Source organism: Mastigoproctus giganteus, chromosome 7 (genome assembly GCF_048544385.1).
Source record: "Mastigoproctus giganteus isolate SK-2022 chromosome 7, ASM4854438v1, whole genome shotgun sequence".
Classification (NCBI taxonomy): Eukaryota; Metazoa; Arthropoda; class Arachnida; order Uropygi; family Thelyphonidae; genus Mastigoproctus; species Mastigoproctus giganteus.
Genome location: NC_143581.1, coordinates 44,638,873 through 44,655,015, shown reverse-complemented (window position 1 = coordinate 44,655,015; position 16,143 = coordinate 44,638,873). Strand labels below are relative to the sequence as shown.

Here is a 16,143-nt window from a genome sequence, read left to right as displayed (position 1 = left end):
TATACCAGTTGTTCCAAGTGTTTCCATAAGTAAAAATGTAATGAATATATGTCTGAAGAACATAGCTCTTGGCTCTCTTTCCACTTTCATTTAATAAAGCTCTTGGCTCCTTCCATAATGTTGGATGCTTCATCTTGATGGTACCATATTTCTAGTTGTACACTAAGTGGAATGTGTTGAACCCTGCAGTCAGTCAGCAATCGTTCAATCTTTTGGTATTTACCATCAAAATTTCTAGCAGCTTAAACTCAGCAGTATATCAAAGTTATTTGTCCTGAGTCAGTGTTTCAGTCTCATATACCAGTTATAAGGTGTTCCCATAAGTAAAAATGTAGTGAATTTATGTCTGGAGAACTGGCAGACCACGTAACTGGTTCACAGCAGGCAACTTACTGCTGAGAGAAATTTTCATTTAGCAAAGCTGTTGGCCTCCTTCCATAATGTGGAGGTTCTTCACCTTGCTGGTACCATATTTTAGTTACAGAACATATGGCATATCTTCCAATTGGAATAAAGTGTGTTCTCAAAGAATTCTGCATAAATGTCAGCAATTAGGCAATCTTTTGGTAATGATAGACAAGCAAAATTTCAAGAAATGTTAGCTCAACAAGAAGCCATTTTTAGACCAAATAGAATAGAATCTTTAATTGCAGCAATGATAGACATACAATTAGTCCCGTCACGGCATGGTGGTGCCAGGGGTTTAAATAATCATAAGAACCTTTATTTTTATTATTGATCACACAATGAGCTACCAAAGTTTAGCTTGAGAGTTTAAAAACATCTTGTATATTCAGGATGTCCCAGAAAGTTCTGTTCTATGTTTGAATTGAGACAGATTAAATGACTCAATAAATCATGTTAGACTAAAGGAATTTATAAATCATATTTTAATATATAAATTAAAATCAAGTTAAAATTAATAATTATAGAATATAGATTTTATTTTATTTTTGAGAATAGTGTTAAATCAGCATATAATTTTTGTTTTAGGATTTTACAAAGAACTTCAGTTTCAACTAATATCAAAGTAAGTTATATTTATATGTAAACTTTGAATAAAACATGATTTAATTTTGCAAATTAAATAATCTAAATTACTGAAATATTTTTAGCAACAAATTTATGATAATTGCATATCACATAATTTTTTATCTGTGGTGACAGAACAAATTCAAATTATTATTTTACTAACACCGGAGCTTATCACTCATTTGTATCATGTATTTTATGTAGGTAAAAGCGTGTATGTGCCCAAGCTGATTTGCATTCTGTGCAGGCTGAAAAATGTAGCATAACCCACAGGGAAAAAATTCTACCCTCTCTGCCTGAAATTAGCTAGCTTCAGTGCCTCAATTGATGAGGATTTTAGAAATTTCTTTTCCATTGTATGTTTGGAATCAAACTCAGACCTCTCCAAATAAGTGGTAGTTGGCATATTATACGAAGCTTATTGTTTCTATTAATTAAATGGTTTTTAATTAATGTCTACACATATATATATATTTCCCCCCCCCTTCTTTCTTTCTCAGACAAAAAATATAAACTATTTTTTTTTTCTTTTTATTCATTTTTAGGGTTAAAAATAACCTTGCTAATATCCATTACAGTCCTAAATTCAATATAAATATAAATTGTTTTCAATATGGAATATAAGGGATGTAATTTGGATGTTTTTAAATAGTAATCACATTTTTATTTAGCCCTTAATTACTTTATTTTGCATGGAATAATCTGATAGCTTTCTCTCTAAATAGGAACGTTTAGATTTCTCTTGTGCTCTTTTTGGACCTGACGGGGGTTTAGTTTCTAATGCTCCTCACATTCCAGTTCATTTAGGAGCAATGCAAGAATCTGTGCAATTTCAGGTAGGTAAACAAATATTGATGAGTTTATACCTTTTCATTATATGGTTCATTAATATTTAATGAAAAATTTAATGAAACTATGAATGCAATTCATAGTTTCATTAAATACATTAATATTAAATTCGTAATGAAATTATGGATTAAATACATAATGAAACATACAATGTTTCATTAATACATGGCATTCATAGTTTCATTAAATATATTATATGTTTCATTAAATACATGGCATTCATAGACCTTGAATGTTCTTTTCACTTTTATAGTATGCCTCCATTCCTCTCCTCCATCCACTGCCAGTCTCAAGTCTGGCAATTCCAGTTCTCTTTTCATATTACATTTTAATCTCTTTCTGGATCTTCCCCTAGGTCTTCTCTCTCTCTCTCTCTCTCTGTTTGATCATAAACAGAAAATATATTCTATATTCCAGCAGAATTTCTGTTTTTGATTCAGAAGATGCCATTTTTTAGCATCCTATATGCTATCACTTACTTGGGTTAGAGTTCCAAACATCTTTCTGAATACTTATTTTTGACAGGTTGTAGCACTTTTCCTCTTTAAGACCTTTTGCTTAGTTCCGTGATCCATATATTATGACAGGTCTAATGATGGTTGAGTATATTTAAATTTTTTGAATTCCTACTTTGGATTTTAAAAGTACAGTCTTGTGCAAATTAATGAGTACATAGAAAAATTTTTTTGTTCAAAATGGGATTAAATGAATGCTGACATGAATATGTATAATTGCAGTGCACAAAAACACAACACTGTAATGTACTGATCTACATCATCTAAGTGACTGAAGTATATGATTTTCGTAACTTTTCTGCAGCTTTTCTGTAAAAGCATCTTGATTAACCTGGTAGTAGTGACAGGTAACTTGACAGGTGACCCTTGAAAATGTTTCTGTGTTAATCAATGATTAAAAAGCTGAAATTTTCATATCTTTATAAATATAAATTATACCTTCCTATATATGCAATCAAACTTTTACTTCAGTAGTTTCTGAAGTGATTTTATTTATGGTTTTCTTAGAGAAATTGCACGAAAAAACTTGTCAGATTACCCCCTGCATCTTTGCAACTACAATCGAACTTGGTTATAATGAGCATCAAGGGACTGACAAAATTTCCTCGTTATAACCGTTACTCGCTATATCGGTGATAGCAGAGATGAGGAAACCCTGGGGGCCGTTAAACAATGAACACTTTATATCAGTGATGAGTTAAATCTACCTCCTATTTTTTAAAATTCTCAATAACTTGATAAAAGGATAAATTCAAAAAACAAAAGAAATATTAGAGAGAAAAAATAATAGAAGTATACACCTACATATTATTTGTATTAATATGCTTGTATAAACTACAATACATTTAATATTAAACAGAATTTATTTGTCTATAATTTTAAAACCATACACTTAATACTAAACACAATTTATTTCCCTGTAATTAAAAACAATAATATTTAAAAATAAACACGATTTCAATTAGTCTTTATTTATGAATCTTAAAATTGATGTTTGTTTTAAAGATTTCACTTTGATATTTCTTAAGTTTCCCCTTAAAACACTCAACGCATTAAAAATCTCATTACTTGCCTCAGTTCCTTAAAAAAAATTGACTAATGTGTCCATTGCACTTTGAGCTTATGAGATTGTTGGCACTGATTTTGATTCACTTTCAGTTGTCATCATATCATCATTACAGTCATTGTCTTTACCATCATCATTATTATCTTTGTTGAGCACAGCATCTACAATGTCACTCTCTGTAGGAAGATCACTAGCTAATAAGTTGTCATCGACTCATACAAATTCATTCATGTTATTTGTAATAAAACCTAGAACGTTGTTACGTAGCAATCATTCAAATAATGGTAAGTTGTTTTCTTCATTTCCATCTTCTTCATCTACAATTGAAATTTCATTTGAATTTAATTTCAATTTCTTGAAGAAATTCGATATGGTTATAGAAGTAACGTTGTTTCCCGCATCATTCAATAAATTTATAGCATTCAATATCAATATAGACTCGGTAAGTTTCTGTTTTCTTTAACTGATCAGATTTAGAACTAGAAATCTTTTATAAAATCCTTTCAAATTCTTGATTAGACCTATGTCCATTGGTTGATGTCGCATTGGGAGGCAGAAACACTAGCTTAATTTTGGACAAAATTTTGAATCTGAGGATGTGCAGGACAGTTATAAACTAACAATAAAATATTTTTCTTCTTTTTTGAATTGAATAGCTTCTTATTCCAATTATTGCCGAAAACTGTCCAAAATCATCCAAGCTTACTTGTTTGCAGTGTAATCCACAGGAAGTTTCCTTATGTTTTTTAAACACCGAGGTTTTAAGGATTTTCCGATAAAAAACAGGTTTTCTTTTATCAGTTCTGGTCATATTTGCACACACGAGCACCGTCAAGCGATCCTTTGATTTTTTTTCCACCAACACATTTTTCCCATTTGCATTTAAATGTATTGTCAGGTGTCAAATTATAAAAAAGTCCTGTTTCGTCGGCATTGTAGTAGTAGTAATAGATGCATGTGACACAAGAAAGCAAGCATATGAGCTTATGTTAGCATCAGCCAAAAAAAAAAAAAAAAAAAAAACGGTTTCACAAAACCATTCCCTCTAAAGGTTTGTCCAGTTCCGCCTTGAATTTATTTAAGCTATTAAGCTATCAACTTCCACAATGACAGATAAAAGTTTGTTCCAGCAATTAACCACCTGCTGGCTAAAGGCAAATTTCTGCACATCTATTCTACAATTGTCTCTCCTCATTTTTAATTTATGCCCCCTTAGGTTCGTAACCTGAACAAGCAGAAGAATCTCATCAGAATTCAGCATGCTCAACCCATTCAAAGCCTAATACACCTCAATCAAATCACTTCGCAGGTGCCTAGTCTCCAGCCACTGCAATTTGCAGAACTTAAGCCTTTCTTGGTAAGAGAACCCCATCATTCCCCTCGCCAATCTTGTTGCCCTTCTCTATACATGCTCAAGCAACTCTACATCCTTCCTAAAATGAGGCCTCCAGACCTGTATACAGTACTCAAGGTATGGCTTGACCATTGCCTTATACAAAGGGATAATCATCTCTTTTTCCCTGCTAGCAAAATTCCGGTATATCATTGACAATATCCCATGACCTGCTCTGGCAACCTGTCTGCATTGCTCAGAAAATTTTATATCTGACTGCACAATCACTCCCAGGTCTTTTTCATTTTCTACCACTGTAAGGGTAGTACCACACAATTGGTACGTTCCTCTGGGGTTACTTCTACCCATATGCAGTACTTTGCATTTGTCAATGTTATAAACTTCAGTTACCACTTCTCAGCCCATCTGCCTAAGTTTTCTAGATCCTGTTGCAGTAGCACAACTGCTGTAGATGTCTTCATCATTGAAATCTTTCCTGATTTCTGACCAAACATGGTCAATCCATTCATTTGCCATTATTGGATTTATTGGATCCAAATTGTTTAGCAAATTTTTCTGCTTGAGCCTTCAAGATCGGTCCGTCTATTGAAAATCCAGCACTTATTTGTGTAGTGAACTATTGAAGCAACGCTTCCTCAACATTTGTAACCTCGCACTTTCTAATTTTTTTTTTTTCCCAGTTATGTTATTTTCCAGTGCTGATATGTAAACATCTTTATTCTTCCACAATGTTGATACACTTGAAGAGGACAAAGAAAACTTTTTACACACTTAAACATTTTTTGCAATACGTTCTAACTCACGAATAATTTAGACAAAATCGTTAAATTGATAAAGTGATTTTACTTTAAAATGATAGTGATCTGCATACAAAGTTCTTAGAAGCCCAAAATGGATACTAAGTTCTTAGCAGTCCCAAAATGTGTACAACATTATTAGAAGTCCCAAAATGTGTACAATCTTCTTAGAAGTCCCGTTTCCAAAATTCTTAGAAATTCCGAAATAAATTTATGGTTCAGTGAATACAAGACAATCTGTAAATAGGGTAATGTGACAAGCAGAACACCAATGCACTACTGTATAGCCTCATCCCAGGAGGACAAGTTCATACAGCCGTGATCTTGTTATTTCCATGCTCGTTATAACCAAGTTTGACTGTATTTGGCTTTTTGCTTGAAGAGTTGTTGATACTGGACAAGTGTTAATGCTCTGTTTGTTTTAACTTTCAAGGTACTTGTTTTTCTTTTCCCACTAGATCAATAAACATCTACATTCTGATCCTAGTTGTTTTTGAAAGATTTATTATTGTTTTCACAGAGTAAAGATGAAGCTACTAAATCTGATATTCTCTTCAAATGATCACTGCACTGATATCTTCTCCAGAAGCAAGTTATATAGTTTAAAATTTTGTACAATGAATTTGAAATAAATCTGAAAATGGAAGTAACTAATAGTATCAAATATGTATAATATGTTTTGATTTTTTAGTAATATTTATATTACATGATAAACAGAAATATATGTGCACGTACATTTTGTGCACTCAATGGTTTTTTAAACTGGAAAATGGAAGAGAATAAGAGATTGAGGTTTCTATTTTATGTGTAAAATATTTTTTTTTGCAATTTTCAGAAGATTTAATATATTTTTTTGTTTTTTTGAAAATGAAAGGTATAACACACACACACACGTTTTAAAATTTTAAATTTTTTATTAAAACCTAAAATGTACATGCAATAAGTACTTCAATCCATTAAGAAAAGAAAAGATGAAATGTTGGCACTTTAAACAGAATTCAAAAAATTCAATACATTTTCAAACAATTAAAGAGAAAGTTAGGCACCTGTCAGGTGACCCACCACTATTTTTGCTACATTTTGAGCCCCACCACTTCTGGAATAATAATCTTGCTATTAATAAAGATGACCAAGAATTTTTGTTTCAGTTATTCTTCAACTATTGTTTATAAAGCACGGGTATAACATCAAGGAAAAAGACAAAGATTATTGCATGTTATTAATAACATGTCCTCTAAATCATTTAACATACTGACATGGCTTGATGTGGGTATTTCCAGGCAGTGCAGTGCAAGGAAAGAAACATGACTTGCACCATTAAGAAGGAAAGGAGGTGTGGTAAGAAGTGAAAGAATACCAAAAGAGATGATGTAGTTTTAATATGTAAAAGTTAGAACCAAGAAAAACAAGTAATGTAATCCAAAAAAAAAAAAAATTGCAGATATTGTCATCTTTATTCATTCCTTAGCACTGTATTGTAGGCTCATTGACGCTGACTGAAAAGCATTGTAGCCATTGAAAAAAAGCAGCTGCTAACTATAACAGTGTAAAGAAAAAGACTATGTTGAGGTAAAAAAAATAATTTTGGCTAAGAAAAATAAGTACAGTCAATTCTGCTATAACATGGTACATGTGTTACTAAAATTTTTCTCTGCGTTATGGTATTTTGCACATTAAAAACAACAGGGCTTATGGGAAAAATATGGATTTTTTTTATTTTTTATTATGGGAAGATAGCAGCAGAGCACTCAAAAAATGTTTAGCCTGGTAAGTAAAACACTAAAAAAGTTAGAAACCCAATAAAATTGCTTACATAGGTTTAAACATCTTAAATTTCTAGTAAATAAATATTACAGTAAATATAGCACTTTACCTTGTATTGGTTGGAGACTATGTATGCTTATGTACATAATTAATACTGTAATATATGCATACTAATTGATATTTCTGTTCACTGACATTTTTTTTTTTTTTTGGATTGTAAAATTTAAAACAATAAAAAAGATAAGCAATCATTAATGATGAACATGGCAAGTAAAAATTGCACAAGTGAGATACGAACTAACAAGTTTATGAAGCTTAAAAAATAGGAATGAAGAGAAGAAGCATCATATCATACTACACAGTCTGTAGTGACTTGGTTTAAAGACATGGTCACATAAAAGCTTTTTTTTTTTTTTTTTGTTAGTTGTTGGAGCATCGGCTTCTTGGCCATAATGCACCTTCCATAGTTTTTTTGCATTTTACTCTGATCCAAGCCCAAGGCGGGATTCGAACCCGCGACCTTTGGGTTGCCAGGCAGGCACTTTACCCACCTGGCTAGCCCGGTCGGCTAAAAGCTTTGTTGGCTTGCATAGAGTCCTGATCTTGACCCTACTGAATACCTTGGGGGTGAACTAGAACATCAGGTTTGGGCTGATGCTAGAACATCAGGTTTGGGCTAGGCCTGCACCACAACTGAAAAATAATAGTAAGTTGAGGTGCCCAGAAAGTGCAGTGCAGAAAGCGAGAGTCGAACAAATGAAATGAAAGCCAGAAGAATGAATGAGAGTGTAAGTGTGTGAGAAAAAGAACACAAACCGTAAATGTTAAAGTGAAGTTCACACTAACCCTAGTTTTAAACTTTTATATTATTTCTTATTTAGTTTAATTATTAAGCATTAGTATTTAAATTACATTATTACACACCAATTGCATCCCATGATGTGTGAGAAAGAGATGGATGAGTGAGTGAAAAAAAAAAAAATATATATATATATATATAACCTAACATGGGAGAAAAATAAATAAATATTATAAACTATAAGAAAAAAAAAAGTATAAAAATAGAATGCAAGTAGAGTGAGAATGCGGATTATGAATGAAGCAAATGTGTGTGTCTCCCCCCCCCCTCACTTGGTGGGTTCCCCACTGCCAGCTAATGTATCCCACAGCCAGAGCAGGATGAGCAGGCCGACCGGGCTAGCCGAGTGGGTAAAGTACCTACCCGGCAACCCAAAGGTCGCGGGTTCGATTCCCGCCTCGGGCTTGGATCAAAGTACTGCAAAAACCTTGGGAGGTGCAATATGGCCACAGAAGCCGATGCGCCAACAACTACCAAATCAAAAAAAAAAAAAAAAAAAAAGGATGGCCAGTTTGACCTTCCTACCAGATTCAACAAGACATGGACCTGACAACCATCACCGATGAAGACGTACTGTAGCTTTACTGCCAACACACCATTTGCCGAACTGAACTGGGTACTCTAACCCGGTTCCCTTTAAAACCCCACCCCCAGGCAGGGGAGGTAGGAGACGGGTCTCTGTCTCCTCCCTCCCCTGAGCCTGATGGGGCTTGTCCCTACTGACCTCTTTGGGGGTGCCTACTCTATCGTCCCCATCCTTCTACCTGTTTCTTTTCAGTCTCCCCCACACACACTCTAACTAAACCAACTGAGTATGCCCCTAACAATGCTGCCAAATTGTAATCAGCATCAAAAAATTCAACCTCTTTCTGCCTTTACAAATTCTAGTGTTCACCTCCCCCCTCCCTTTTTTTATAGGCCTTGCCACTGAAATCCTCGGAAAATAGATGGCAGGACCTGCCAGAGTACTTAAATAATCTACTGGGCGTCTGACCTGCCTCCTTGTGGCAAAGTGTGGGCAACAGTGGGCCCAATGGCTAAATGGTCAGAGAAACAACAGAACATAACACTACACAACAAACCACTCTTCGCACACTTTTTAAATTTCTGGCCTCCACAGAGTTCTGTGTCACTTACAAAGGATACAACACGGAGATGGGGGAAACCCCCAGTGCCGTCAGACAACTAGCACACTTTACACTTTACATCAGCTTTGGGCTGACCCAACACACTTGCAATCATTAGATGAATTGACCAATTCATAAAAGGAGGAATTGGCCAAAATACTGCCTTTCTGTTATAAAAAAATTGGTTCAGAGTTAACTGTGAGCATGAAGTGTGTTATTGTTATTTGGTTTTTTTTAGGAGCAACTAAGGCCATATTGCTCCGGGGATATGCGGTGGTCATTTCCTGACCTTTCCGCATCCTCCGTATTTGGTGGTCATGGGCTCGAACCCTGGTCTGATCAAGCATGTGCTATGCACTGCTGCTCCTGCCCACCTGGCTACGGAGGCGCCGCATGAAGTGTGATATTAAGGCTAAACAGGCTAACAATTTATTAAATATTGCATCTGTAAAAGATTATTGAAATATGCAGGTGTTGAGTTACTTTTGGCAGTATAGCATATATCATTATGATTCAAATCATGGATTCTAAATATAAGTTAATGACATTAATCATGTTTTTTTTACTCTTTAGATGAGGCATCTGGGAAAAAATATTAACCCTGGGGATGTCATTTTATCAAATCATCCTTCTGCTGGAGGAAGCCATTTACCTGATCTCACTGTTATAACGCCAGTAAGATTATTCTTTGGATATGTGAAAACTTTTAAATTTAGAAAGAAAATTTTAGATAAAGGAAATGTATAAAGGTATGATATTTTATGTTTCCATGTTTTTTAAAAAATTAATGCTAGGTGCTGCTTCACTTGGTATTTTAGATTACTAATAAGGATATAATGCTTATTGTGAATCAGAAATTAGTAACTAGTGATATATATTTAAAATTTATTCATTGGGACCAAGCCTATACAAACCACCATGAAAATATGTTTAAGAAAATTCAAAAATCATTAATATATTGGACATTATTAGCCACCTGGCTAGCCTGATTGAGAGAGGAAGAGAGATAATAGCACTTCCTCACTGAAGATTGAAAAAAAAAAAAAAAAAAATTAAATAGTGCAAAACTAATTGAATAATACTTGTGTATATATATTCCGGACTTCATTCCAGCTTGTTTTCGGATTACTTCAGGCTCAGTCGAACCATCATATACAGCTGAAGTACTGCAGTGCAGATAGCAAGGAGAAACTACTGCACTTTGCTTCCCAAGAATAATCATCATGGCTAGTACAACAAGGGAGATGGCCACGAGTCCCTGGCATCCTTTAAATGGGACAGGGGTGCTAAGAATTCCTGGGTGGCAAAAACTTTCATTAGGAAAAATAGGAACATTAGAACCTAATATGAAGCTGGGAAACTGGTGAATGTGGCTAGGTCTGCAACTGGACTGGCAGATCAGCTGAGGATCTTTTTCATCTTGCCCAAGACAGAAAGTAGTGTGGTGATTGCCAACCTCCAGTAGGAGAAGGCATCAAAAGAAGAAGAAGAAGTGATATATATACTTTGTATACACACACAGAGTGTATATTAGTAAATATTAGTTAAAATAAATTAAGAAAAAATTTTGTGGTCATCTAAATGTTAGTATGTGCATCTATATTAGAATACATTAGAAATATATTATAATGGGGGATAGCTGTGTGAATGATCACCCATCAAATAAGTGTACTGGAGATGTTAGTAATGGAAAAAATATGCAAGGAAGCAAACTTATATGGAATCAGCTATAAAATAAAATTTGCTCATTTGGTTTGCCCATTCTCTTCTAATAATATGTCCAATTCTTCAGATTTATTTAGACTATCTACTTCCTCAACACCAGGTGGAAATTTATTACAGCGGTTAATTTATCACTATCTGAAAGCAAATTTATGTACATCTATCCTGCATCCATCCTTTTCCAATTTAAATTGTGTGAGAAAGAGTAAGGATGCCATCAGTATTTAGTTTACTCAATCCATTTAAAGCCTTAATCATGTCAGTTAGATCTCTTTGCAGATACCTATTAAAAGTAGTAGTTTTTAGAACCCAAGTCTTACTTAGTAAGCATACTCTTTTGTGCCCCTTGACTAATCTTGTTGCTGTTCATTACATCCGTTCCAACAGACCTACATCCTTCTTAAAATGAGGTTTCCAAACCTGTATGCAATATTGAAGATGTGGCGTAAATTTTAAACCCTAGTTGCCATTTTTCAGCATATTTATTTAGTTTATTCAGATCGCATTGAAGTAAGCTTGAACATATCCTGATTAATGTCATAAACCACCCTACTTACCTTTTTATTATCTGCAAAATTACACCTTGAACTTGAAATACCAGCATCAGTATTTTTAATAAATATTAGAAACAATGAAGGCTCTGGCACCAAACCCTGGGGGGGGGGGATTCCACCTATAATATTAGTCCAACAAGAGCAGTGGCTATTCATAACTACTCTCTCGTTTCATTCCACTCTACCAACTATTTATCCAAAACAATAACTTTGTCCAAGAAATTACTGAAATCTAAGTAAATCTGTTTATTGTACTGAAAATTAATATTAGAAGTGTTTTATTAAGTTCGTAAGCTGTAAATTTACAACAAATGTGAATGTGTTTTTCTACTATAGCTGTATAATGATAGGTAATGTAATTTTATAGTAGTATGTACTACTCTTTCAAAACTGTGAATAGTGTAGCATTATTATTGTGGCATTTTTAATTTTAAATTTCAATTAAAGTCATGCTTCAAACTACAGCAGAGGTTGAGGGGAGGAGAATTGCTAAAGGCAGTTCTGCTAATCATGGCTTTATCCAATGTACTTCTTATTGCTTATTTGCAAAGTTATCTGTAGCAGGATATAATACAGCCAAAGGAGATTCCTTTGTGTGTTTTCATTGCAAAGGGTGTGAGGAGATTAAGCATAAATTCAGCATTCTGATAAGCTTATATAAGGGCTTGAAGAATAGGTTTGTTATTTGATTTTTAGGAGCATTAGCAACTAAGGCCATATTGCTCCAGGATATGTGGTGGTCATTCCCTGACCTTTCCGCATCCTCCGTATTTGGTGGTCACGGGCTCGAACCCCGGTCTAATCAAAAAGCGTGTACTACGCACTGCTGCTCCTGCCCACCTGGCTATGGAGGTGCCCTGAAGAATACGGTTGATACCCTTGAAGCAATTGAAATAAGGGACCCGTCAAGCACTCAACTGCCCATTTCAATACTAGAGCCCACACTTGAGCATCAGACAGCAGAGTGACGTCCTCAATGGCAGGGATCTCTGTCTCCACAGGAATTAGCTATAGTTGGTAACTATTGTTAGGGAAACAGAAAAGATACTGTGTAAAAAAAGGATAGGTGGAATAGGACCAGGATATGTCTGCCATGTGCAAAAGTTGATGACATAAAGCAGCTGTCATCTTTTAAGGGTTCAAAAGGACATATAGTTGTATATGTTGGTACCAATGATATTAAGAATAGGGGAGCTGAAGATTTACTTAGCAGGCAGTAGAGCAGTATTGAGAAAAACACAATCTAGAATTGAATTTGAAAGTGTCCAAAATTCTGCTCAGACACCATAGAAGGAAATACATGATGAGATCTCTGTTAATCATTTTAGCCCTGGAGACACTGTGCAAGGCTCATGAGATAGAATTTTTCTCAGCATGGCCTGTGCTTGTTAACAGGAGAGATTGTTTTTATAGGAATGGGACACACTTAAATAGAAGAGGCACAAGAATATTTGCTATTGCTGTTGAGGCAGCGTTAGTTGGGTCAGGAAACTGCTGCTTTGGGAGGATACACACACGAATAGTTTAGTGGCAATTGCAAAAATTGATTCTTGCACTGAATATATTGGGACTTGCACATGCGGCGCCTCTGTAGCCAGGTGGGAAGGAGTAGCAGTGTGTAGCACATGCTTCTTGATTAGACTGGGGTTCAAGCCCATCACCACCAAATACAGAAGATGCTGAAGGTCAGGGAATGACCACCGCATATCCTGGAGCAATATGGCCTTAGTTGCTAATGCTCCTAAAAACCAAATAACAAACAAACAAACTTGCACATACAGCCTGAAAAGCAAGGAGTGGGAGATTACCGGGTCTTCTGGGGTGGGGTCTTCAAAAAAAAGCAAATATTTTGGCTGTGTTAGAGTTACTAAGAAGAAAAGTAGGTACATGTGTACATGCATTGTACACTAATGTTAGGAGTATAGTAAATAAATTCAAGGAATTTGAACTGTTGGTTAAGTCATCAAATGCAAACATTATAAGGAATATTGGAAACATGATGCCACTCAGACCCACCTCCACAACACCAGATGGGAATTTGTTCCAACAGTCAACCACCTTCTGACTGAAGGCAAATTTCTGCACATACAACAACCATCCTTCCTCATTTTGAATTTATGCCACCTCCGAGCAAGGGGAAGGATTCTGTCAGCATTGAGCTTATTCAATCCATTCTAGGCTTTAAACAACTTAATCAGATCTTCTTGTAGGTGCCTGGTCTCCAGATGCTGCAATTTGCAAAACTGAAGCCTTTCCTGATAATAACATTCTTTTGCTCCTCTCACCAATCTTGTTGCTGTTTTCTGCACCCATTTTCCAACAGATATGAAGGGCACTTCCATAGCCAGGTGGGCAGGAGCAGCAGTGCGTAGCACACGCTTCTTGATTAGACCGGGGTTTGAGCCTGTGACCACCAAATACGGAGGATGCGGAATGGTCAGGGAATGACCACCGCATATCCCCGGAGTAATATGGCCTTAGTTGCTAATGCTCCTAAAACCCAAATAACAATAACAACAACAGATATGAAGGAAAAGTACATAAAAAATCTATGTAGCAACATGCAGATTAGCTCTGTACATTGTATAAAATTTATTGTTAAATAATGACTTTTAATTCATGTCTTGGAGAGTCATTGATAGACAGGGACCTATCAAATATTAGTTCATACTGGTCAAAAACTACACTATATGACAGGACTGGAGTTCATCTCTGTCAGTTGAAGAATAAATAACTGTGAAGTTTAATATCATCTGCATTGTTGCTACTCAACATTAATGGATTGAAATAAAGTTGACAGATCATTATTTCAATCCATTAATGGATTGAAATAAAGTTGACAGATCATTAGTGTAACCAATAAAGAAGAGCAGACCCAAGGGTGAGCCTTGAGGAACACCTTGCAAAACAATAAATGGAGTTGATGAAGTACCAACAATTATTACGGATATTTTGCGATTTCTAAGCAGTGAATCAAGCAAATCCAGTAAAAGGGATTGTAGGCCATAAGATGAAAGCTTGAAGAGCAGAAGATCAATGTGGACAGAGTCAAATATATGTGAAATATCAAGGAAAGGCAAATCAATTTAATTTCCTTTGTCCAAATTAGTTTGTAGTAAATGAGAGAACAAGGCCAGACTTGAAACAGTTGATTTCTTGGGAAGAAAAGTATACTGATAATTATTAATAAAAGGATGAAGGTAAGAACTAAGATAGTTATAAAGTGGGAGTTCAAAAATTTTTGCATAAACAGTATGAGTGACCAATTTTTTCACAAAAATTGGTCACTCATACAGTATCAGAGCCTTTCTTTATTTATCAAATGACTTTTCTGCACACCAACATGCTAAAGAGGCAATGAGAGAAAGCAGTACTCGTGACCTGATTATAGGCAGTTAACACATTATGCTTTAAGTATCTCCACATATAAAAATGAACCACTAGTTGTCTGCGATCAAAATATATCAATGTGGGATTCACTTAAAGAAATAACTACTGTGAAGGGTAAAGAGAAGGAATTTTTGCTTTCGTAAAGATGGCTACAGTAGTCTTAGATAATTTTTTAAATTCTTTTCGGTGGAACTAACTGAAGATATTACCACCTGTAAATGGGAAATGTTCAGGGAGGTAATCACGGATACTACTAGGCTTTTTATTCTAACTAAGCTATATTACTACAAGGTTTAGACCTGTGTCAAATCTTTATTATTTTATTTTTATTTATATATATATATATATATATATATATATATATATATATATATATATATATACAGGATGTCTCAAAAATACATGGCATAACTTCAGGAATGAGTTCCTCATACGTAGACAATAAAAATATTTTATATCAACATAGTTCCGGAAATGCTTGGTTTCCAAGTTTTGAAGGTCTGTCTATGATACTTAACTGTTCACATCACCTTATAGTAATTGTTCAAAATGTCCACCTTCTGCCTGAATACAGGCCTCACATCGATGTCTCATGGACTCGCGAAGACGATGCCAAATTCCTGGCATGTTTCGTTGTCTCACAACCTGCCACAATTCGATTGCGGAGAGTTTCCAAATCAGCTACCGGAGTCGAATACACCAATGACCTTAAATGGACCCACAAGAAGAAATCTAGTGGGTTTAAATAAGGTCAGTGTGGAGGCCAGGCAGTTGGTCCACCTCTACCTATCCACCAACCAGGAAACCTTCTGTTCAGGTAATGGCACATTAGGTGGCTGAAATGTGCAGGAGCGCCATCGTGCGTGAAATGTGCTTGTTGACGAATGATCAGTGGCATGTCGTCCAAGAAATCAGTCATGTTGTTTTCCAGAAAGTTTCTGTATGCCTGCCCTGTGAGTTTGTTTGGAAGTACATGGGGTCCAAATAACTTATCACCAGAAACACCCGCCCAGATGTTGAGGCTGAACCGCTGTTGGTGATGTTATGGAAGAATTGCATGTGGGTTTTCCTCAGCCCATACATGCTGATTGTGAAAGTTTTGGATTCCGTCTCG

General features: G+C 35.2%; 1 protein-coding gene across 2 annotated transcripts in view; it reads left to right on the top strand.

Moving 5' to 3' along the window:
• The window catches only part of LOC150082857 (5-oxoprolinase), a 234,998-nt gene that overhangs the window by 109,441 nt on the left and 109,414 nt on the right, over nucleotides 1-16,143 (top strand). For both annotated transcript variants that reach the window (XM_090376873.1, XM_090376872.1), the window contains exons 20-22: nucleotides 994-1,030; nucleotides 1,758-1,868; nucleotides 9,937-10,038. In XM_090376873.1, the coding sequence (XP_090232999.1) occupies nucleotides 994-1,030; nucleotides 1,758-1,868; nucleotides 9,937-10,038 (250 nt within the window). The remainder of the gene's footprint in view (nucleotides 1-993; nucleotides 1,031-1,757; nucleotides 1,869-9,936; nucleotides 10,039-16,143) is intronic.